At 42.5% G+C, this 23846-nt stretch overlaps 2 protein-coding genes across 6 annotated transcripts; one reads left to right on the top strand and one right to left on the bottom strand.

Moving 5' to 3' along the window:
• Nucleotides 1–70: 70 nt before the first annotated feature.
• engl (endoglin, like) lies at nt 71–22135 on the bottom strand. Of its 5 annotated transcripts, XR_008566754.1 has the most exons (18): nt 21734–22134; nt 21470–21639; nt 20678–20815; nt 20364–20538; nt 20110–20281; nt 19898–20042; nt 19299–19491; nt 18346–18503; nt 18064–18219; nt 17048–17131; nt 16623–16853; nt 14900–15403; nt 14558–14705; nt 14390–14491; nt 13261–13375; nt 5853–6008; nt 5533–5747; nt 71–1388 (listed from the first exon to the last, which is right to left on the bottom strand). XR_008566754.1 is itself a non-coding variant. In XM_054759613.1 (17 exons), the coding sequence occupies exons 2-16, from the start codon at nt 21798–21800 to the stop codon at nt 13263–13265; spliced, it is 2556 nt and encodes an 851-aa protein (XP_054615588.1). In that variant the 5' UTR covers nt 21801–21847; nt 22082–22135; the 3' UTR covers nt 11682–13039; nt 13261–13262. The 5 variants fall into 5 exon arrangements, 3 of the variants coding, with proteins under 3 accessions (XP_054615588.1, XP_054615587.1, XP_054615589.1); XR_008566753.1 differs by having other exon boundaries at nt 5533–6008; XM_054759613.1 differs by lacking the exons at nt 71–1388; nt 5533–5747; nt 5853–6008 and adding an exon at nt 11682–13039 and having other exon boundaries at nt 21734–21847; nt 22082–22135.
• Nucleotides 4175–10399, top strand: LOC129171192 (zinc finger protein Gfi-1b-like). Its single transcript, XM_054759618.1, has 6 exons — nt 4175–4347; nt 5502–5737; nt 5843–6018; nt 8049–8192; nt 8263–8428; nt 10061–10399. The coding sequence occupies exons 1-6, from the start codon at nt 4313–4315 to the stop codon at nt 10264–10266; spliced, it is 963 nt and encodes a 320-aa protein (XP_054615593.1). The 5' UTR covers nt 4175–4312; the 3' UTR covers nt 10267–10399.
• Nucleotides 22136–23846: the final 1711 nt, after the last annotated feature.

The following is a 23846-nucleotide window of genomic DNA, read 5'->3' as shown; positions in this document are numbered from 1 at the left end:
TCATTCTACACTGGTCACTAGGTGTCAGTAATGTTACTGTATTATTTGGTGGGACACACAAGCACCAGACTTGATCGCCGGAACAACAGGCTTTTATTGCAAATTTGAATTATTTCACAACGAACACAATAATCCCTAACACAACCTACTGTTGCAGCCGTAACCCACGCCAAGCCAAAACTCAGCTCTGAATCCCCAATATCACTTCCTGTCCACCCCCCACTCAGCTCCACGAGCACTGGAACACATTTACAGCAACACAAATGAACAAGAGTCTTATTTATGTCTTCAATGCCTTATTTTATTTTGTTATTATGTCTGCTATATTGGGTAATATGAGTGTAAAGGTGACTATAGGGGTGTTAGTTCATGTCTCGATGGCTCTAATAATGTTAAAAGCCGCATTTAGAAGGTGCTAAACAGGTTTTGCATGCTCTAACAGCAAAAATATATTTATCATATATACATTTTCTTCTTTTTGAACATATCTAGTTTAAATAGCGGCGTGGATTGAAATCACCGCACTGTCAGGGTTTTAAATCTGCATGTTTCTTCAGTGGGAAGTTTTTATTTGTTTATGATGACAAATTGACAAATGCCCCTGCGGCATCAGCAATATAATTATTTCCTGTTCATTCGGAGGCACGTGCAGTAAGTGTTGCAGGTTAGTGACACAGTGTGATATCACGGGGCTGTTACACTCGGTCGTTCCCATGGCCAGACATCCTGTTTTTTTTTAACCATCATATCATTGCGGTTTCTCTTTCACATGTAATTAAGCTTGTCAGTATCAACCCTTTCACCAAAAGCAATAAGGTACTTGCCAAAGTGAAAGAAAGCTGAGAAATGGTGAGGAAGTTAGTATATAATGGGTGTGTATCATGCGTGTGAGTGTCAAAGAGAGCGTAATAATAAAAGCTGTTCGCTGTGGGAAAGTGGCATCACACGTTTGACACCAGTCCCATGACTGAAACCACAGTGAGACACCAGCAATCGCACACAAAACACACATAAAAAACCCAAAGCCTCTAGCAAGTCAAAACGACACACTTCCAGGGAAAAAGCACCTATAAGCCCTATAAATAATCTGAATAACTCAAAATAAGACTGGAAATAATCCACATAGTCAGAGAAACTGCAGTAATGCAGTAGTATGGAATGTGTCATTTAATTATGCAATTGCTGCCCTTGCAAGTATTAATGACAGCAGCAACCCTGTACAAAATAAATGATCAGAGCCACTTCACATTAGACTGGAAATAGTCCACACTGTCATAGAAAATGCAGTAAAACAGCAGAATAGAAGTGATGGGACAAGCAAACAGGCTAGGGATCAAATGTTCAGTGTGAGTGCAGGCCAGCACGGACCAGGAGAGGCGGGATCGTCCCTAAAAGTCCAGCAGGGTACGAAGTGTCAAAAGAGTAAACCATTCATGAATGCCAAAGATTTTTTTGTTTCAAACGGTCCAGTACAAACGTGCACTCAGATTTATTCAATCTTGTCTACAGTAGCCCTAAAGGGTCAAAAAGGAGCCCTTAAAGTGGACTACCTTACATAGTTTATGATGCAGACGTAAGCTTGTCACATGGAATTCGTCTTACAGACAATTTGTTGGAATTTGCGTTTAAAAAAAATGAAACAACTAAAGCAATAGAAATGAAAAGCGTCCTAGATCGCATTCATTTCACGCGTATACAGCCAGTTAACTGATACTACAAAGAAGCCTGCATTCAATAACATGTGAAACAACAGACGTGCTCCTCCCCAAGTTACAGGTTCTTAGAAAGACAGCTTGCCAGCGCCAGGAGGAGAATAAGACAGCCGAAGCCCCCCTAGCGAGACATGAACCCACGAAACCCACCAGCCCGTCTCACTTCCCTGCACAGCCATGCCTGCTCCCCCCGACAGCCCCTCGGAGAGGCTGACGAGCCCCCCGCCGCAGCAACCGCACGGCTCGACGCGCCTCTCTCCGTGCACTTCAAGGCAGACGAGCACATTCACGGGCCGCTCGCAGCAGATGTGACAAAAAAACACAGTCAGGCTTGGAAAAAGCTTTGGTTTCTCTTCATTCTCGGCCCTCATCTGATTTCAATCTGAGAGCGGAGCCTTTACACTTGCCAAGAGTTTCATCTTTTAGAAATATGTGTTGAAGAAATGTCATTTTTTGAATTATTTGTGACTTTCTACAATACCGTGCCACCACAGTCCATCAGTAACTCTACAGAACAATTATGATGTTTCTTCGGTTCCGAATGGTGAAAAATTGTCAAGTAATTGCAACATCGATACAAATGTTTATTTCGGACAGACAGCTCGCTCCCTCCCCACTCCAAACCTCCCTGCTAGCTTCGCAAGGTCCGGGCTACATAATATTAAATGTATTTAAAGTATAAAATGTACAGGCACTCACCACTAATGAATGATGATTCACCTTGCTGCAAGTTCTGAGGCCGGATTGAACGTCACCGAGCACACTATGGTGGCTTCAGGGACCGCCGAACAAAGTGCGAAATCTCAAAGCTTGACAGGAAAACATTATCGATGAACTCCAGAGGTCCCTCGTCACTTCTCGGTTCAGTCGGTCGCAGCTTTTCAAAAATATATTAATTAATAAATTATACTGTTTTGTGGTCAAACACAGCCTGTTATTAGTAAAAAAAGATGTGAATTTCACATATTTTTTTTAACATAATTAAGCATTTTCAGAAGGCACAGTAATTCGTAATAAAAATACAAACTACTGTTGCTGCAGTAACTCACGGCGATCTAAAACTCAACTCTAAACTTCCTGTCTGCCCGCCACTCATCTCCCCTCGAAAACACATTTATTTATGTCTTGAATTGATCATTTTCTCTGATTAGGTGTACTATTTTGGGTAATATGAGTGTAATGGTGAATATAGGGGTGTTAGTTCATGTCTAGAGGGCTCTAATAGTGTTTGAAAAAACTTATTAGAAGGTCTTAAACCGGTTGTCTATGCTCAAAAAAATTACACAAATATTCAATTTATAAATAAGGAATTCTACTTTGCGGAAATTCACTTATCATGGTCGGGTCTGGAACCAATTAACCGCATAAAGAAGGGATTACAGACAATTTTTTTTAAAATTTTGCGGTCTTTTTATAACAGTGGTACATGTATGCTGTACATTTCACCTCTATTATCACGTATGTTTAAATTATATTTGATTTCTAATCTAATTTAAAAAACATTTTTCACACAAAAATATGCAAATATGCGGGGATCCGCTGTACGTGATCTGCATACAGGCTGAATTCTTCTATCTTCACTTAAATAACACATAACAACAACTAGAACAAATAGAGTCACGGAAAAAAATGATTAGACCAGCATTGCTTCTTCAGTTTCTTGTTCATTTTAATGCCCGATACAACACAATATAGCAATGACAAAAAAATAGCTCATAAGAGTTACATTTTTTGGCAGGGCAATGCTATAGCTATTCATGTAAGAAAACTACCAGTTGCTAACTATCAGCTCTTAAATGAAACTCTTACGAGCTATATTTGTTATCATCATTACATTTGTCCAAACAAATGTACCTTTAGTTGTACCAGGCATTAAAATGGATCAATAAACAAGGGTGGTCTAATATGTGTTTTTATTGTAAATTTTACATTGTAAATATGCCTCGTTACTGCAGTTTTGCGTTTGTTTGTTGTTAAATGTGATCAAGAAAACTCAATTTGAACTGCTGTTGCGTTTCCCGTAATACCTTTGATTGATAAAACTTGATTTTTTAAGTGTTTTAAATTGTATTGAGTACAGTATTGCAAGACACTACTGAATGCTGATTGGTTTTTTTGTTCAATGATTGCATATACAGTACATGTTAAATAAAAATGTATTACTTTAAATGCGTTGCAAAATATTGAAATCTATTTCCATTCCGGTTTATTTCAAACATTTGCCGCGTGAGTTCATGAAGGATTGATTATTTTGTTGTCGTTTGGTGCTGACTTTGCTTTCCACACAACTGAACGTGAGGTAAGACAGTGATTCATCAGAAAGAGAGAAAAACCCCCTCATCACTTCATTTGATCATGACTAACAGCACATGAACTCATAGCCGACATCTCTTTTTTTAACGTGCAGATTTAAGCGAGGCAACAATGAAAGAATTTGTGGGAAAAAAAAGTGAGTATTTGTTGTTATTTACGACCATTTCAACCACGGGCTGATGTTTTCCCGACAAATGCTGCCATAATCTTCAACACCTTTTCAAAAATGATGTGATATCATCAGCGGACGGGAGTGGGAAGTAGAAAAGAGGACGTAACTGACACTGATGCTGCACTCAACTTTCAGCAGAGTATTTCAGAGGTAAGGACCTTTGCACGTCTACCACGTCGTAAACGCAGTTTTTTGTATTGATAACAATCAGATTGTAAGTCTCCTTTAAAGGGTTCTGCGAGTTTCAGTCTGAGTTCAAGGTTAAAACTGCACATGATCCACATCATGTTTCATGCAAAATATAAAAGCAAAACCATTTTATGTCAGAAAAACGGCGCCCATTTAACGAGAACCAATACAAACCAATACAAAAAAATGGTTGTTTTCATGTAAAAGTATGCATAATATTGTAGTTGTAGTTTGCTGTAGCGTAGAAGGTGTAATCATTTGGTTTTGAACTTACAGTACACAAAAACCATAATATTAGAAACACCTAGTGATATGCGGGGCAGGGCAGAAAACATACTTCATGTTGGCAAAATGTTCGATGGCACCCTCCTCCAGCTGTGATTCACACAGCTTGCAAAATAAATTGAACGGCATTCTCTTCAATTGGGAAGACAAGGCGTCACCCGATTTACATGGCTAACAAATTACAAATAAATACAAAAAAAATCAGAAATATCATATAAACCCCCAGTAAATCATAATAATAATAGTAATACATTATAAATGCAACAAACAAGGTCAAACTATTTAAATAAACACACAGTCTGCACACGCTCTCTATATAAGCAGCATTTACGCTATGCAATAACTATATGGAAAACTTAAATAAAAAAGCTGTATAAAATATCAGTATTTTATACAGCTTTTAATAGCAAAACAACGTGCAAAAATGATGCGTCTTTTTTTGGAGTAATGTTAACTGGGCATTGCTTTACATGTAAATCAATGTGTGCTTTTCTATTTTTAGAATGAATAGTAATTATTAGTTTTAGTATAATTGTATCAACGGTGAATTTTGTCCAGATTTTTTGGCACCCCTTGAGCATCGATACTGTCTGCTTGGCTCTGGTCTTAGTGTGGTTGTTTTTATGCCATTGGAGATGAGCAGCAGTTTAACAGTTGCAGTCTGGTTAACGGCACACGGTGGGGGGGGGTTCTCCTCCAAGAACATGCTTTGCAGGTGGTGGGCTGCGTTGGAAACCTCAAGCTTTGGCATTGCAACCGAACATGCGCTAGCAGGTGTTCTACAAGTTTCTCCTGCTTCCCGCCCTCAGTCACTCGTCTACCATGCCAAGGTCGTTCCTCGTGAGGAGTAAAAAGACTCACCTGACTGGCCCAGCCAAGGACTTCTTTAGACAGCAGGCTCAATGCCATAGCGGTCAAGGTCTGCCTGTGGGCCGAGTTGGAAGAGACTCTGAAGATGATGTGCAGCCAGTCCTCCATAAAGACCCTCTGGCTGAATTCCATTCCCCTTGGGAGGGAACCTCAATGCAGAATGGTTGCCCCCCGCCAGGCGACACGTCTACATCTGGTACGCAACCCTTCAGAACAGATGTCATTTGTGCTCATCTCAGTGGATGTAAGGTGACTTTTGTGAATAAAACAGGTCAAATAAAAGTATTTTTTCATCTTCCAGCCACATTTACTGTGAATAGGCCTGATGTTGGAGTGCTGGCCTCTCCTTGGTCAGCAGACAGACATCAGACGTCTGACAGGGAGCGACAACTGGAGAGACTGGTCTTCATGCTACTGCACCACACGTCACATATGGACATCAAATCTCCATTCAGCCAGTGTCCTCTCTGTGAAAAGGTAACGTGTCTTCACTTTGTGTGTTTGCAGCATAAATTCACCGTTAATCCTGTTAAAGCCAAGGAAACGCACATTAAAACAGGGGTGTCCAAAGTGCAGCCCTTGAGCCATTTTCGTCCCGCAGCTCATTTTTTATTGGCCCTTGGGGTATTGTAAGAATAAAGTTACAGTAGATCCATGCCTTTTTGTGGGAGTTACGTTGCACGCCTGCCAGCGAATGGCAAATAAACACGATAATGTGTGTGATGATGTTTATTTTTGATACACATCTCCCTCCCCCTCAAAAAACTCTCCTGCTAGCTTGGCGTTGACATTCTCCTCCAATATTGGATCAACATTAGCATTAAAAGTGACTACTGTAATTACTTACTGTCGCCCTGCCCTTCTCTCTTTAATTGCTATTGTTTACCCTCAACGCAACCCAGGTTTAAGCCCTAAATATGCCTCACACGTACCGCATGCGCTTCAAGTATAAAATGCACAGATACTCATCTCTGATGAATGATCGATTGGCTGTCGAAGTTAGCACTTCATGAGCCAAACTTCTGCGCCTCACATAGCAGACAACTGTGGTGCGTTCAAAGACGCCGAATAATGTTCAAAATCTCAATGCTCGACAAAAAAAAACAACAACATTATTGGGACATAAACATGTAAAAACAGTGGGCTTTTTTAACAGTGGCACATGCATGCTGTCCATTTCAATTGTATTATCATGTATTTAGAAATGATTACCCACATATAGGGAATAACGTGTTTTCTGCAGAGAAAACGGCCTATTTTCGGAGGAAAAAAAAATGTTTACATTTTCGGGCCAGTGAATGGTTATCACAAATGTGTGGGTATCCACTGATCTGAATCATGGAATAGTGTCTATTGCAGTTGTTTGTCATTAATCAACCACAACATTAGGTAGACTCACACAATCTGCCTTTCGAGTGCTGATAATGCCAAGTTTTGGTAGACAATGTAAGAGGTATTCCATACTTTTCCAACCTATGAGTCGCTTCAGTCAAAAAATGCATCATGAAGACATTTTATCTGGTTACTGAACTACACAATAACATAAATAACATACCTGGGAGGCTGGATAGGCTAAATTAACATAACAAGGAAGTTACCAGTACACTAGTTCACCAAGCTCCCGATCTCATTCCACATCATTGAATCCATTCAATTCTTTTTCCACGGCATCGCTAGCCTAGAGCGCCCTCTAATGGCTGCAGACGGTAAGTTAGCATGAATTAACGTTTAAAAACATGGTAAATTTCTGTGTATATATTTTGATATTTAAGTCACACCTGACTATAAGAGGCAGGATCAGCCAAACTATGAAAAAAGTGTGACTTTAGAATAATGTACACAAAATTGCAGTAGTTAATGAGGAACGAACCTACCTAAACCTAACCATAACCAGTACTCATTAGTTACTCATTAATTCTTCATTAGTTTCTCAGTGACTACTCTAAATTTATGTGCCTTAGTTCCTCCGTAACTACTCTAGTCATTAGTTCTTCATCAGTTCCTCAGTAACTACTCTAATTTTATGTGCCTTTGTTCCTCAGTAACTACTCTAGTCATTAGTTCTTCATTAGTTCCTCATTAACTACTATACTCATTAGTTCTTCATTAGTTCCTCAGTAACTAGTCTAAATGTACAGTATGTGCCTTAGTCATTAGTTCCTTAGTAACTAGTCTAAATGTATGTGCCTTAGTCATTAGTTCCTCATTAGTTCCTCAGTAACTACTCTAAATTGATGTGCCTTAGTTCCTCATTAACTACTCTACTCATTAGTTCTTCATTAGTTCCTCAGTGACTAGTCTAAATGTACGTGCCTTAGACATTAGTTCCTCATTAGTTCCTCAGTAACTACTGTATTTTTGTGTACCTTATTGTAAAGTGTGACCGAAACATATGGTAATTTAATGAGTAAAGCACATCATTATTGTAATGTCTAATTTGAGGGAGAATTCTTGATACAGCTCTAGTATTGAATCTCATTTGACCTGCAATAGTCTTTCTTCCACAGTCTCTTTCACAAGTCTTGGTGTCAAGAGTTGAAATGCAGGCTCATGCTGGCAGCACCCTTCCTCTCTCGTTGATGAGGTCACCCGCAGCCACAGAAATGTCCCCTTTGGCATTCAGATCGATGGGAAGTTACGGCAGAGCAAAGGTAAAGTTTGATGCAAACGATGCGATCGCCTTTACAATGATGCACGGTACATGCTTTCCTCCACATGCAGGAGCGGCACTTTGTCTGCAAGGTGTGTGGGAAAACGTTCAAGCGCTCGTCCACACTGTCTACACATCTCCTCATTCACTCCAACACAAGGCCCTACCCGTGCCAGTATTGTGGTAAGAGGTTCCACCAGAAGTCAGACATGAAGAAACACACCTTCATACACACAGGTGAGTGGTAACAAGTGATGGTAGCTTGTATTTTATATCATACACAGCGATACCTCGGTTTTCATTATTAATTTCTTCCAAAAGGTCAAGTGAAAACCAATGCAATTTTTCCCATAGGAAATAATGCAAATCCAATCAGACTGGTACCTCGGTTAACATCCGCCTCGGTTAGCGAGTTTTTTGGTTAACAACCAAAATTTTTGCTTGCGTTCGCCTGCGTGTTTAGCGTCTAAAAATACCATCCGGTTTGTTTACACCGCCATCTTGGAACACATGCACGAGACAAAATCTTGCAATACTTGCACGTGATTGCGCAATGCATTGTGGGCCGCAGGCGCCATTTTAAGATTTTATTTGGATCAGCGTTGATCATCGAGATATACGATGTAACAAACACATGGACCGCACAGAAGAGAGAGGCAATGGACTGTACCAAGACAAGGGTAGAGGCAAGACGTCCAAATTTTACGGCTTTAAGAGAAGACTGTTGTCATTTCAGAAATGACCACGGGGTGGCGAAGCTCAGTCATCGGCTGCGTGCGCACACACACATGCATACACAGCGTCCCACGTAACAGTCTATCAACCCGGTGGCGCATCGAGGGCGACACTCTGTGTTGCTGCCCGCCTCCTTTTACATCCGTAACACTCATGTCTGCTTTCGACAACAAAACACAAGCATTCCAACGTACTGTAGCATGTTTGCGGCATCCACAGTCAAACATAGCACACATCACCAGACATTATGCATCCTCGCAGGCGCACTTCCGTGACGTCACTTCCGCCAGTGGTTGGTTTATTTACTTACTTTTTCATTTTCTATATTAAATAGCAAGGTACATGTTTTATTTTCCAACAAAACTAGGTATAAGTGATGTTAAATGTTCAATTTCTTTCATTTGTAATTATTTTTGCATCATTTTCTGCATGTAAAACTATAATTATTGTCTATAAAATGTGTTTTGTGTCAACATTTTTGGGCGTCTGGAATGGATTATTTCGATTTACATGATGTTCTATGGGAAAATTTGCTTTGGTTAGAGTTCGTTTTGGTTTGAGTCGGACCTTCTGGAACGGATTAATGACGTTAACCAATGCACCGCTGTAATCTGTTACAGACACCCAAAAAGATTAAAAAAAAATATATATATATATACAGTATATATATATATATATATAGAGGAAAACGATAGTTTTACATGCAGAAAATAATGCGAAATAATTATAAATGACGAATGAAAGGAGTTGACTGTTGATGTGGACTCCTGGTGAGATCGAATTCAATGGTGTTCTTTATCAAATTGCTGGCGGGTGTAACTTTCTTTGGCCCCATGGTGGGTTATTACACTCAAAAAAAAAAAATACATGGACAGTTAGCCAGCAACACGCAGGGTGCTTTGTTTGGACTCTTGATTACAGGGCATATGGACTAGTTTATTATGTGTAATAATAAATAAAATACAAATAGAGATTAAAATAAATATATATAAAACCAAAAACAATTGGAGAAAACGTTCAGCGAAAACCGAATTGTACGACAGCTGGGGCGTACGGAAAAACAAGGTTTGACTGTACTGTGAAAATACCGTGAAGGTGTGTTTTGAGTGTTTTGCCTTTTTCATTTGCGCTCAGGTGAGAAGCCGCACGTGTGCCAGGTGTGCGGTCGAGGATTCAGTCAAAGCTCCAACCTCATCACTCACAGTCGAAAGCACAACAGCCAACGACCGTTCAGCTGCCCCCGGTGTCACCACGGCTTCCAGCGCAGGGTTGACCTTCAGCGCCACCAAGAGACTCAGTGCGGCTACGGAGACGTGTACACTCAGACATGCACCGTGTGACGATGAGCACAAATAAATATTAGACAGAAGACAATAGAGTAATGGAGTCAAAATGCTTTTCTTTTTCAATCAAAGCTCTGTTGGTGTGTTAAGAACCTTAAGAATGCATTGTTCCATCTAATACTTGAAAACACGGTGATGAAATAGTCTAGCAAAACATTTGGTTTATTTCCTTCTCAATATGTGTCTTTAGGAAATTTTCCAGAAACTACTATGACCCTAAAGTAGGCCAAGAGATATCCGAAAGGTGGATTGATGAAGCTGACGCATTCACAAAATGTATTTCAAATACAGTCTGTGCTACTATCAACAAACGATAAGCACACGGGGAAAACGGCATCAAGCCTTAAAGGAAAACTGCACTTTTTAGGGATTTTTGCCCATCATCCACACTCTTCATGTGAGACATGAACACATATGTCTTTCTCTTTTCTGTGGGTTTTAAAGATTAAAAAACAGATAAAAAGAGACAGCTCATTACTGCACATAAGGGGACCACTTATTCCGCCTATAAAGCCTTCTGGAAAAGCCTACAAAAAGCGCCAACAGTGCTCTATTTACATATAATGTGACGCGCATATAACCAAGCTACAGCGACATTGTTATTATTATTATTAACATTGATTGAACTACGTTACTGCCGCTTTGACACTAAGTCAGAACATACCGGCTAGCTACTTTCCGGCTAGCGACGAGCTTCACCACTGACTCGGTAAGGACACATATTTGAGCTGACACCAGATGTGTTTTTAAAAAGTCACCGCTAGGTGTCAGCGTTCGTTTCAACATATGTTGCTATGTGAAATCAATGCGCCGAGGAAGGAAGTTCCTATAATGCTTAAAAATGGCCAAAATAAATACTGTAAGTATTACATGTTATCATGAATGTGCCTGTTACTACATGCTCACAGCATGGATATAAAACCAAAAACCTTGTTGGAGGTTTTTGGAGGTGTTTTAATAGCGGTCTTTGTAATTGGCTTAGGTGTGTCCCATACGTGCAGTACTGAGCTGTCTCTTTTTATCTGTTTTTATATCTTTAGAACTCAGAGAAAAGAGAAAGACGTGTGTTCATGTCTCACATAAGGATTGTGGATGATGGACAAAATCCCAAAAAAGGTGCAGTTTTCCTTTAACGTGAATGTCCAACAGTGTTTCCCAACCTTTATTGAACCAAGGAACATATTTTATATTACAAAAATGTTATGGCACATCACCAAGCGAAATGAATGGCAACAGGTGACACAACACAGGTTAATTTTGTACCTTCTACCGTCTAGTGGGCGAACATGTAAATGTTCTGCCTGTCACATGATGGCATAGATCAGGGGTCGGCAACCTTTACCATCCAAAAAGCCATTTTGCCTCCTCTTCCAGTAAAAAAAAAAAAAAAAAAAAAAAAAAAAAAAGTCGGGAGCCGCAAAACATTACACAGCTTATAAAAAGCTTGTAAAAATTGTAATGTTATTCAGATGTTACATGTTACAACCACAAAATTCAATAAACAGAAATGTGCCTGCATTGAAGGCCTACTCTGAAATTATTTGAGTGGTTCCCACATTTGTGTAAAATGAAAACAAAATGTAGCCAACTTTAAGATAAAAAAAAGTCCGTCAGAGTTCACATATCTGCACATCAGTGTTGTTTGCTCAATACCGTTTATGCCTGCGCTAAATTGTCATCAATAACCATTTTATCGGTCCTGCTCTTGACTGTCTTTGCATAGAAAGGCATTGTCTAATTTTCTGAATAATTTCCTGTTTATTTTTTAATTTGGATAATAGATGCTCTGGTATTTTTATGAACGATTCTTTCATGTATTCTCCATCTGTAAATAGCTTCCGGTCTCATGTGCGTCCCAGTGGAGATTTTCTCGCTAAATCTGGCGACTTTCCAAACCCTCTTGGTGACTTATTTTCTCAAAAGCGACTCGCGGCGAATGTTAAAACTTTTCCTGACGTTGTTGGAAGACTTTTCTGGTATTTGGAGATGTGAAAGTGAGAGCACATATTGTGCTTTAGCGGTGAGTGCAGCCAGCTGCAGCAGCTCACTATCTGCCTCTCCTGGAGTCTCCACCTCGGCGATTAGCGTGTCACGTTGCTCCGAGCACACAGCTACAGCGCGTTTCTCGTTATAAAACATAATGCTATGCTCTAGTTAATTATATTATTTTTATTTTACTGCGCAGTAACTGGCTTCAGACTCAACTCAAAACTCCCTCACCTTTTTTCCTCTTAAGCGCAGTGAGACTCACAGCATACACTAGCCTGCCACCCCTTGCTCATCCAATCAGCAGTCAGAACGAAGTCGAGATGCGTTCACGGACTTGCGGTGAGTCGGATATTTCACATTCTTTTCGAAAATGCACATTATCCCTTCTTCGGTGTTAAAAAAAAATCAAGGCGCTCTGCGAAGGGAGCCGCAACAAGCAGGCTGAAGAGCCGCGGGTTGCCGACCCCTGGCAAAGATAGATGAACAAAGAATAGTTGCGCCCCATTAGCTGCCTATTTTTAGCTGTTTATATATTTATTTTCATGTCTCACATAAGGAATGTGGATGATGGGCAAAATTCCCCCCCAAAAATGCAGTTTTCCTTTAAGCGGGTACTTCAATAATAACACAGTGAACCTGTTACTTATCTTTACACAATTCCGTGATGAAGAGGAGTGACTGTAATCACATTCTCGATGTCGTGGTGGTGATGAATGTGGAGGGGGGTTAGCAATTGGGTAGCAGACAACAGCAGTCTTGCTTCGCTTTGATGGAGGCAACCCTGAAGAATAGACGTATGTGTTCCAATGACGTGCAGGTGCTCACTGACACATTTTCTCTAACTGCTGGTGGGTTTCAACCCACAATCCTCTGTGCTATCAATGTGGGGCACGCTGTCTCATTTACACTGGTGTACACATGCAGGATCCGCACATAAGTGTAGATGGACCTCCAGTGTTTGAGCATCCTTAATGAAAATATACATGAACAGTTAGCTCTCACCTTTACACTGAACTGGTCAGCTGATCTGACAGTGAAGGTGGATTCCAGATGCTGTGGCCTCCTGTAGTCTGGTCCGTTAAATAACCTTCTCCTTCAAACGGTGTCTGCCGTGTGCCTTTGCAAACATATACATTACATGCATTCACCGGACAATAATAGTCATGATTAATCCAAATAGATGAATTGTGTGATGATTTTTTGTTTAAAAGCTATACTTTCACGTTATAATAATGTAGAAGCAGACAAATACTGCTACTTACTTGCGAGAAGATACTAGAAATAAACAAACTGCACCCTAGTTTGACTTCATGACTTGATGCCCTGTTAAGGTAACGTAATGTAAGGTAAGCTCTCAACGTTTTGTGTCATTACTGCCATCTAGTGACCAGAATACTACTGTATATATCACTTATATTTCAGTGCTTTGCCTAATATAATAATATATTATATAATAATATAATAATAATAATAATAGACCATAGTCTACCATGAAACAGCGACCATTTATTAATTAATTTCTGAAAAAAATGTGGTATAGTGAGGGAGCGATCATCGAACTGCGAGGGACGGCTGTTTCGACTGCTCTTAGTCTTCCTCAGAGTGGTCACGTGATGTTCCTGTGACGTGTCCCTTCAGTTGATTTTTTCAGATGTTGTCCTGTCTTCCTGTCAGTGAAAACAGGGCGACAGCGCCATCTGCTGTCCGACTTCTTTAGGACCACATCCCAGGTGTGGGAGAGTAAAAAGGCCCCCCTCGTCCCGGTTTATGGTCTTGTAGGCACGTTTCCCTATTTCAGTTGCCTCTTTGATCCAGCGGTGGTGTTTGTTGTCGTCTGTCCCAATGATGTTCGCTCCGTTCCAATCCATCATGTGGTGTTCTCTTTTGCAATGGTCAGAAATGGCGGATTTGAGTTGTTCTTGCTCTGCTTTGCGTTTGGTTGCTCGTGTGCACGCCCTCGCTGTTTCCTTCTCATGTTCCTTTGTCCTTGTATTAAATTCCCTCCCTGTTAATGTTTTATTGCAAGACATGCAAGGTCTTTCCTATATGAGATTACATTTTTTTTCTGACTCTATTTTATCCTTTGGGTGTCCTAGTCATTGTCTGAAAAATGAGAATAATGTTTTATTACCTGTATAACTGTAGATGCACCACAGCCCCCCCATCAAGCTGATACCCACTGCAAAGGCTGCAAAGGCGATCCCCATCACTGGTCCTGTGTGCACCAAAGCACCTAAAAATACTGAAGGTTATGTTTAAAAGAAGCAGTTGTATCATGGAAACATGAGAAAATACACACTTCTTTGCTGTGGTGGGTCTGGGCTGGCCAGGGGGGAGACACTCAGTCTCTTTGTTCTTTGACCTGTGGTGGGCTTCACTGCTTTGTGTGCCAGTGAGCTAATAGGTTGGGTCACCACCATCGGTCTGGACAGGTTTCTGGTCTCACACTAGACATTGAGAGAAAGGGAGGAAGATTTCATCAGTTTGTACGAACGAACACATACAACATAATTCCAAACAATAAAGAACATATTTAAGCAAAGTTGATAAATCATGTCAGTGACCCTTTAGGTAATTAAACTGCATCCATGCTGCTGATTTGGTTCGAAATGGAGTATGAGTGTAAAAGTTGTGTGTATACCTGATGTCCAGATGTCCTTGAAATGAGTGGAGGGATACGTTTGCCATCCTCACATTCTTTCTTGGCTGTTTTCTTCGTGGGTTCCCCTGATGCGGTGTCAGAGAGACAAAGGCGAAGGCTGCAGTGGAGAAACTGCATGGAAACATTGTAAACCGGTCGGAGGATGAAACTGAATCTCAATGGGCGTATCGCCGTGCTGCTCGTTTCCTTCCTTGAGGGGGCTTCTCTCCCTCGTCCGCCGCTTTTGGAGCGATGGGAGACGACTTTCTCTTTGAGCTCCTTGGAACTTTTCTTATCTTCAAGTCTCTCCTCCATCTCATCCTCTTCTTCGTCAGCATCTTTTGCATCCTCGTCATCTTTTAAATCGACAAAAGTGAGCGAAGCCTCTGTGGGACAGCTGTCTCTGATGACATCCCAGAACGGAGAACTTTTGGGGTCCGACAGGGGAGAGACGACACATGACTTCACCTCAGCGACGTCTATGAAGGGCCCTTCGGCAGAAATCTACAGTGGGAAATGGAATTGAAAAAAAACACTCATTTGGGATAATAATGAACAGGAATTTGATGATACATATGCAGCAGTACTGCGCAAAAGTATTAGGCCACCGCTTGCTTAGTTGTTTTAATGATCGTTATCGCAGCAGTCGTGACGGATATTTTTATAAATTGACTATAGGTCGCTCCGGAGTATAAGTCACATTAGTCAAAAAATGCATCATGAAGAGGAAAAAAAGCTTTTTTTTTCCAAAGAGAAGACGACGAAGCCAGAGGGAGGGGGGCAATGTTTACTCAAACAAGTAGACAAATTAAAGAAGCTGAAATAAGTCCATGTCTTTAGGTACAGTCGTCCCTCGCTACATCGCGGTTCGAACATTGCGCCCTCACTCTGTCGCATTTCAAAAATTAATTAATAAATAACTGATCGCTGTTTTGTGCTTGAATATGGCCTATTAGTAAATTAAATATGCATATTTATGCAAATTATACGTATTTTTGGCCAAAATTAAGCATTTTGGAGCATAAAAATGGCTAAATGAACGAAAATATAAAGCATTCAGAATACGTGATATTCACGTATGTGCGTGTGCCTTTAAGAGGTGGGACCTGGGGAGTGACATGTGTGACATCAGCTAGTTAGAGTCGTGTTTTGCTGATTGTTAGCAGCAGTGTCTTTGGTTCGCAGTGTGGAGAGTGCCAGTGACTGGCGTGAGTTGTGGCCGACAGCAGCTCCTGTGCGAATGTCCACCGTATACAGTATGTGTTCTCTGCTTGTTAATAAAGCAACTGAAGTGTATCATTCAGCTCGCCGGTCGACCCAGCGATCTGCAGAGCAGGTGAGCCTCATACTACCGTTCGCTGCTTCAGAGTGTGGTTGTCACCCTGGAACAAGACGCCAATTCATCTGTTCTATCAATCATCATCATTTATTAGTGGTGAGTCCCTATACATTTGATCATTTCAAAGGCATTTAAGTGTGTGAGGCATTTTTAGAGCTTAAACCTGGACTGTGCATTTAGCTTGTTAGCTTCCCGTCACTAGTGAACAATGGCAATTTACTTTAAAAAAAAAAGTTTTTCCTTGGTGGAGGTCTGTGCTCCATGCCTTCCACATAATTTACTCACTGAAGATTGAAAATGGCATCTTCTGTAGCACTACTGATGTGACCTATGACCTTAACAGCAGCAGACATCTTGGAATCAGAATCATGCAGATATCCCCACCTCGACGTAGACACGCTGGTCTGCGGCGATGACACACGGTCCAATGCGCCGCTGCTTGTAGCTCTCGGTGACGAAAAGCTTCAAAAGAAGCAAAGGTCCAGATTTGAGTCTGGGTGTTTGGAAGTGCATCGGTCCAGGATCAGGCAGGAGGCCCCAGGGTGCCTGAGAAGTGTTCAGGTCATCATCGGGAGCTACTTGAGGGCTGCTGGGGAGGTCTGCCAAACAGCTGAACTGGGAGCAGGAACAGACAACGACAAAGAGGGAGAAAAACGCTTGCAAATTGCTATTAAGTACAGTCCTGAAGGGGGCAACAGTGTCATACAAATCCACTGTAGTACAAATAAGTGTGCCTTAGCCTGGCCATAATGAAAGGCCCCTTGAAAATGTGAAAAATGCAAGTACACATGAACAAACTGTTGTCTCACATGTATCCCAAGTGAACTTCTGGAAGCCCAGTCAGTGTCATTTTGTGCCAGCGTTGTGTGAGGCTGGTCTCTCCATAACAGCACCTAAACAGAGATAAGAGACGACAACATAATATGTAACAATTTGTTGTATATGGGAACAGACACGCACAAATCTGGTCTAATAGTGAAACATGTTCACTTTCTGTCTCTGCTGTTTTCCCCTTCCGTTTGCAGCATCCATCTTTCCTGTTTTTCTGGCTATTTTCTGTCTCTGTTCCTCATTCACTTTTATGTGTTCTGGTGGTCAAAATGACCCAGGTCAGGTCACATTTCACTGGAGAAACTTCCGCTTGCTACAATTACACGTGCTGAGGGGATTTGTACCGTAACACACTAGATTAGAGGTGAGCAAACTTTGGGTTAAATACGTGTGTGACGTCAGCTAGCTAGAGTTGACTGTGTACAGCTGAGTGTTAGCATGGTTAGCAGTGTGCCATAGTTAAGCATTTTGGAGCAGAAAAATGGCTAAATGAACAAAAATAGAAATATAAATCATTCAGAATATGTGATATGCAGTGTAATATCTGTGACTTGTGTGTGCCTTTAAGGGCCTGGGGAGTGACGTGTGTGACGTCAGGTAGCCACAGTTGTGTTTTGCTGATTGTTAGCAGCAGCGTCTTTGGTTAGCAGTGTGGAGAGTGCCAGTGACTGGCGTGAGTTGTGGCCGACAGCAGCTCCTGTTGAAACAAAAGGTGTTATCTTCCAAGGTGTGCCTCCAATCTCAATGTGAATACCTGGAAATAAAAGCTGAAATGTTGTTCTCTGGTCTCTTATTCATCTTTTGATGTCAAACCCAAATGGCTTTCAGTCCACAGCAAAAATCTAGAGGGCATTGCATGCATGTTGCTGCTCGTTGTAGTTTCCAGCGTGTTCATATCATCCCACTTTAAGAACACTCGTGCGTATTCAATCAGCTGTGCAGAAACTTGATCCATGATCTACTCTGAGTCTATGTAAAGTTATGTGTAGCTCACCGTGTTTTTGTACTGCACCCCTTTAGCGTGTCCCAGGAGCTGACCCTCGGTCCCACAGGAAATGATTGGGAACACCAATAGGAAATGACTCCCATTGGACTGAGCCTGGCACTTTGGGTCCCGCAGAGTCACAGCAGAGACGGGCACAGACAAACTCTGAATAAAAGGACATATGTGAGCACAAGTAGTTCGCACGAGCAAATGTAACCAACATTTGCAAGATTACCATCACATATTGGCTACTACTTCTGCAGCATGCATGAAGCAGTGAGATATAAAGACCTGCAGGGTGTGTCGGTCCAGTGTCACGCTGAGGCGTCCGTCCTCGCACTGCACTGTGAAACTCTCTCTGCCTCCGCCTGCTCTGGCTCCACCGTTGAGCCATTCTCTCAGGCGGCGCTCTTCGGCCCATTTCGGCCTCTTGGCAACAGGTTTCACGGCTGCAACCATCAAGTGTGAAAGGCGTTTAACAAAGAAGATCATTTCTTTTCTGAGGATTGATGGAAGGAAAAACAACCTCGAATGATCACTCAATTAACTCAAATCAAACTTACATTGACTGTTTTTGTAGTGAAATTTCCGCATGAACAACGTATGAGAGCTAAGGATTAGGACAATGATCGGCACGTCAAGTTTTGATCATGTCTTGTGAATTCCGCACAGGTCTGTGGCGTCGCTTTATGTTTTGGTCTTGCTTACAGTTCGTCAAGCCTAGCAGCTCATGTTACAACGTTTCCTGGTTACGTACGCACTCCCATAAGTCATTAATCTTGCACAAAAAGAAAAGCAGAACTAGTCACGTGCGCACGGTGGAGGAATATATAGTCGGGTGTCACTACACTGAGGAAGGACAACATCGCTTCCGTTCTTTAGTTGAATTTTTCTTTTGTTATGTCTCCTAAGCGTGACGCAGACTCTTCTGGTGGCACGGCGTCAAAGAAAAGAAAAGGGAAGTGAAATTAGACATCAGAAAAGGTAGACATGGCGATCTATTGGCTGAACATCATCAAGGAAATGGTATTGTTGAACATGTGAAAGGATCTGCTGATAATTAAGCAGCGTCTCCTTCCAGTGTGCAAGACAACCGCAGTGATAAAAGCAAGGACATCTTTTTATTACTGTGTTTTATACGCCCTTCGTGTGATCTGTGTACAGTGTGAATGATTTAGGTTAATAAATATAAGGTTAATAAACAAATAGAAATAGGAAGAGAAGATAAACACATGGGTTCTGACCTGTTCCGGTTCCAGACAGCTGGATCACAAAGCGATTAGCTTGGTCAGCCTCAGTGTACGAGGTCACGTTGCTGTAGCCACTCACGTTGGCCCACAAAAGGAGGTCCGGTATGGTGGAGAGATCAGGGATGAGTGTCGTGGCGAGGCTTAGGTCCGGCTCAGGAGGGTAGGGAGGAGAAACACTGTTGGAGGACTGCACGAAAAATACACACATGCGCGAAGTAATGAGCATGTTGCAATAGCACAAAGAGCGAAACATCAAAAAGAATTTCAATGACGTAGAGGTAGCGGGTTTGCTTTTTGATAATCTGCTTGATTAAATGGAACCCTGACTCTTGACCCCTGATCGATCGCAACAGAGCAGGCGTGGTCAGCGATTCGGCCAACAGATTTACCCACATGAGATTTATGGTGTATTTTATTTGTAAAAATTCTATAGTGCCTCACCGGGATCCAATATTACTTAAAAAGCCCCTGGAATCGGCAGGATAGGGCCCCTTTAAACTTTTGTCAGTTAAAAAAAGCTCAAATCTAGCATTCTAATAGCAAGATGTAACATTTTCTGTAGGAATAAAAACATATCAAGCATGCACCCATACGTGAATAGAGATATGACCCTGGACTCCGTGAGCAACAATGGCCCAATTGACTGGCACCGAGCTGCTAAGAATCAGCACAACCTTTGGTCTCAAAGAGTTGTTTGGCGGAGGCACGAGCGAGACGATCACCTCCACCTGCAGAGAGCTGAAGCAGAACCCCTGACGTCAAACATTCATGAAATGATAAATGATATCGAAAAACAGCCTCTCACCCGCAGAGTCCCGAGCCTGCTGAATGGAGTTTTATCACATGGACCTCCGGGTTGCTTCCACCTGCTGCTGCACGGCCGCAGCCTTGTACTTCCTGTAGCTGCAAGTCAGAAGTCATGTAGTTTTTGGAGAGAAACATGGACTGAAGCTGGCATATCGGAGGCTGAGTCAGATCTGCAATTTAGTGATAAAATAGAGCTTTTGACTTTTAGCATATGATCACCGGTACGCTTTTAGATCTGTTTTCTCGGCTCACCCTCTCCTAGTCGGACATAGACTCGGTTTCCATGTGTGACGTGTGTCAGAGACGACAGGTTGCCGTGGTGTTTAAGAGCCCAGCGGTAAAGCGCACGCGGGCGGAAAGGGAGCCAATGCAACGGCTGGACGTGCAAACGTAGAGTGTGGGACTGTACGCTGGAGTTTGAGGACACCTGGAGAAGACACACTGAGGGATATTACGAAGATGTGGAGCGGGGCAGCTGTCATGAACGCCTTCCGCCCATAAAAGCATACGCTGTGTCCGCGTTTGGACCCAAAACAGAGTGAGGCTGATAGACGGGCTGCACTGACCTTCACGAGCACAGGAAGGTCAGGGGGAAGTCGCTCAACTTCCAGCCGCCAGCTGACTGGCCGCTTGGAGCTGAGTAGCAAGTGAACTGTTCTCAGATCCGTTGGGGTCAGAGACAAGGGCTTCAGCAGTACTGTGACCTGTAGATTAAATATAAGCGAGGTATGAATGTGGCCCTCTCAGAATGCCAAACTCCCACAAGTGTTGACAAAGTGAGGGTGAGAAGCTCCGTCATCCAGGAGTGGGATCCATTTCCACTCACTTCCCCATTCATGAATGGAAAAATACATGCAGTAAATACAGTATCTTGGATTGGATTTCATGTGGTTGGAGAGATCTTAAAAGTGGCCCTCCCAGACTTACGTATGGATTTCAAATGTTGTACTCTTGTTCTACATGAGGTGGAAGTGTCATATCATGAGGTCGGTGTGTTTTTTTCATTATCCGCGGTTTCATTTTTGTGCCGTCCCTAAATCTCATGATCGGGTATGAACATTTAACAAGATTTCCATGAGAAATGAGAATTTTTTACGTTACAACTTCAGAAAGTTTATGTATGACAACTTCCCGGGTGTCCAGTGGCAGGATGTGGAATCTGAGCATTTCGGCAAAGAGGAGAATGCAGATTTATCCTGTACAGCACAGAATTTGAGCTTCATGGAGTATTAAAACTTAATACAGTGACCCTTTGGGATTGAATGCCATTTTAAAAGCCCCTGAAATGAGCAGGATGGGGACGCCAATACTGAATAACAACATCTTCCTCTGATTGTCTTACAATGACAACTGATTACCGTATTGTCAGGTCCACTTGTTCCTCTCCCCACTGCAATGACATGCGTCTCCTTGTCTCCACTCTCTCTGGCAGCGCAGCCCGGACCAGCTTCAAACCTCTCCAGCAGAGCCTCAACCGGGTGGCGCGCCCCCACTGGAGCCACGGAGCATTGCGTCTCTTTACTGCGAGCTGCGGGGCGACAGAACGCATCACAAGAGTGGCTGAAAACATCGATTTCATTGTCAACAGCGCGTTTTTAGCGTCAAGATGAGCAGTGTCATACCTGCGTGTTTCTCCCAGAGGAGCAGACAAAAAACAATCCATCCAATCGCTGACAGTGAAGGCATCATGGACGGTTCTGTAGCTGACTTAATGTGGTGGACCTGCCTGGAACATCCTTTTAAAGAGGACCATGCGCACACATCATGCACCATGTACCATCCGCACCCTCAGTAGCATTGCAAATTCAAGCTCAAATAAGTGTAAAGGAAACAAACTACAGGTATATAGCCCCCACATACTGTAACTACAAACTACCACCCTAATAATAAATATACCGCACAATGAATATCTTGCATTTAATGTTGACTTTAGCACTCTTCTCCACTAATGGCCCAAAAGCAGAGCTCACCTGGGACGGAGCCGATCCAGCTGCTGCTTCAGGCGTTCTTTGCAAAGATTGTATCCACAGCTCGATACATCCCCGCCCACCCCACTCACTTCCTAAACACACAACCACGCACTCACACACCCCCTCCAAATCCTGCACCAGCGACAACACTCACCTGCGGGCCGCTTCAATGCAGCTTTGCAGCTGAGGTGCAACTTGTGGGAACTATTTGTGAGGGGAATTTGATGCGGCACGCTGTGGGAGCTGCAGTCGGAGGGCAAAGTTGTTCCAAAGGTAATTGATAAAGGGTCATGGGATGGTGAGAGAGTGGAGAGAGAGAGAGATGATGCGGAAGAAAAATATCATGTCGCCAAGTTGGGATGGCAACAGGAGGGAGGTCTGGACAGTGTAGGGGGTCTGGAGGGTGGTCCTTGGGACCTTGACAGACAACACACACACACACACACACACACACACACACACAAACAATCACTGTCAATTTGTGGCCAAGAAAAACATTTGAAGCAGATTCCAGTCCCACAACAATAAACCCAATGTTAAATGAATACCTATCTGATCAAATAAAACTAATGTCAGGTCACAAGTTTTGTAATGAACACGTTACTCTTTTTTTTTTTACGGTGGTGCCACTATGGGCTCATTCAAACACCTGTCGCATACATACATACATACATACATATATATACTATATATATTGCTCAGTATATGCTATAGTCATGTTCTGTGTGCTGCTCTGCTGCCCTCTATCTGCTATGTGTTGCAGCACACCCCCGAGTCTACCAAGAGGAGCCAATTTACACACCTGTGGCCAATTACCCACTTGCCTTCTTAAGCCACGGTCTGACCTGCTCCCTGCTCCGGCTAGCACTCTGCTCCTGCGATTTTCTGGTCCTGTTTGCCTCCTCAGTATTCCCTGCAGTGGTGAGTGTAAAGTGTACCTGTGCTCCAGCGTCTTTCGTTAGTATTTTTTCCTCTCTGTAACCTCATCGCGGCACCTTTAGTTCGTGTTTTTCCTGATGCTTTTCCGTGCCAGCAGCGTCTTATGTTATTAGCCTTTTTCCACGTGACTAGGTCCGGGAAGTTTCTGTTTTGGTTGGTTGTGGTTTTGGTTGTACTTTGTATTTTTTGTGTTTTTGCACCTTTTTCCACCTGGTGGACACTTTATGTTAATACACTTTTGTTACACGGACTGTCTCGACTCTGCAATTGGGATCCAGCGCTCTTGGCCTTGGCCAATCGTTCCATATACAGTATATCAATATACTGTTTTATATATTATTTTGGAATTTGGAAGGAATTGTCACTGTAGTTATTTCATGTTTTCTTGATGAACGTAACTTTGATATAAGTGTATAGTTCACATATATTAAACCAGGTGTCACCAACCAGTCGATCTTTGGGACTTTGCCGGTCGATTGCGAGAATATTAGGAAAAAGTATTTATTACATTAGTGCCCTCCCCTCCCAGAGTGTGAACAACAGGCACGCATTTTGACCACTGAGCACGCCTGTACGCCTTGCTGCTCTCCAGCCACGCAACCCGCAAGCTCCTGCCAGGTGCCCAGTCCCCAGAATCTGACCGGGGCAACCATGAGCGCACGCACGCCAGCTCACCTCGCCCCTTAGCGTTCACAGGTTGAGCGACAGGGAGGGAGACAGGGCCTGCTCTCACAGCAGTAATTAACGCACGTTAATGTGCCTCAATATCTGCCTTTGCTTCCTCAAAATCACTAAGTCTGTAGATGTGCACCTCCAAAAAACCCGC

Source organism: Dunckerocampus dactyliophorus, chromosome 18 (assembly GCF_027744805.1).
Source record: "Dunckerocampus dactyliophorus isolate RoL2022-P2 chromosome 18, RoL_Ddac_1.1, whole genome shotgun sequence".
Taxonomy (NCBI): Eukaryota; Metazoa; Chordata; class Actinopteri; order Syngnathiformes; family Syngnathidae; genus Dunckerocampus; species Dunckerocampus dactyliophorus.
Note: the sequence above shows the minus strand (reverse complement) of the source record. Positions and strands in the feature narration are given on the sequence as shown.

Excerpts from the sequence above, each read along its gene's own strand:
- LOC129171192 (XM_054759618.1), top strand. The coding sequence starts at position 4,313 with ATGCTGCACTCAACTTTCAGCAGAGTATTTCAGAG. Across the intron at positions 5,738-5,842 it reads AGGCGACACGTCTACATCTG|CCACATTTACTGTGAATAGG; the intron begins GTACGCAACCCT and ends TTCATCTTCCAG. Across the intron at positions 8,429-10,060 it reads ACACACCTTCATACACACAG|GTGAGAAGCCGCACGTGTGC; the intron begins GTGAGTGGTAAC and ends ATTTGCGCTCAG.
- engl (XM_054759612.1), bottom strand. The coding sequence starts at position 21,884 with ATGGTGCATGATGTGTGCGCATGGTCCTCTTTAAAAGGATGTTCCAGG. Across the intron at positions 20,539-20,677 it reads ACCTTCCTGTGCTCGTGAAG|GTGTCCTCAAACTCCAGCGT; the intron begins GTCAGTGCAGCC and ends TGTCTTCTCCAG. Across the intron at positions 19,492-19,897 it reads AGGGTCATATCTCTATTCAC|TCCTCCAACAGTGTTTCTCC; the intron begins GTATGGGTGCAT and ends TTTTTCGTGCAG.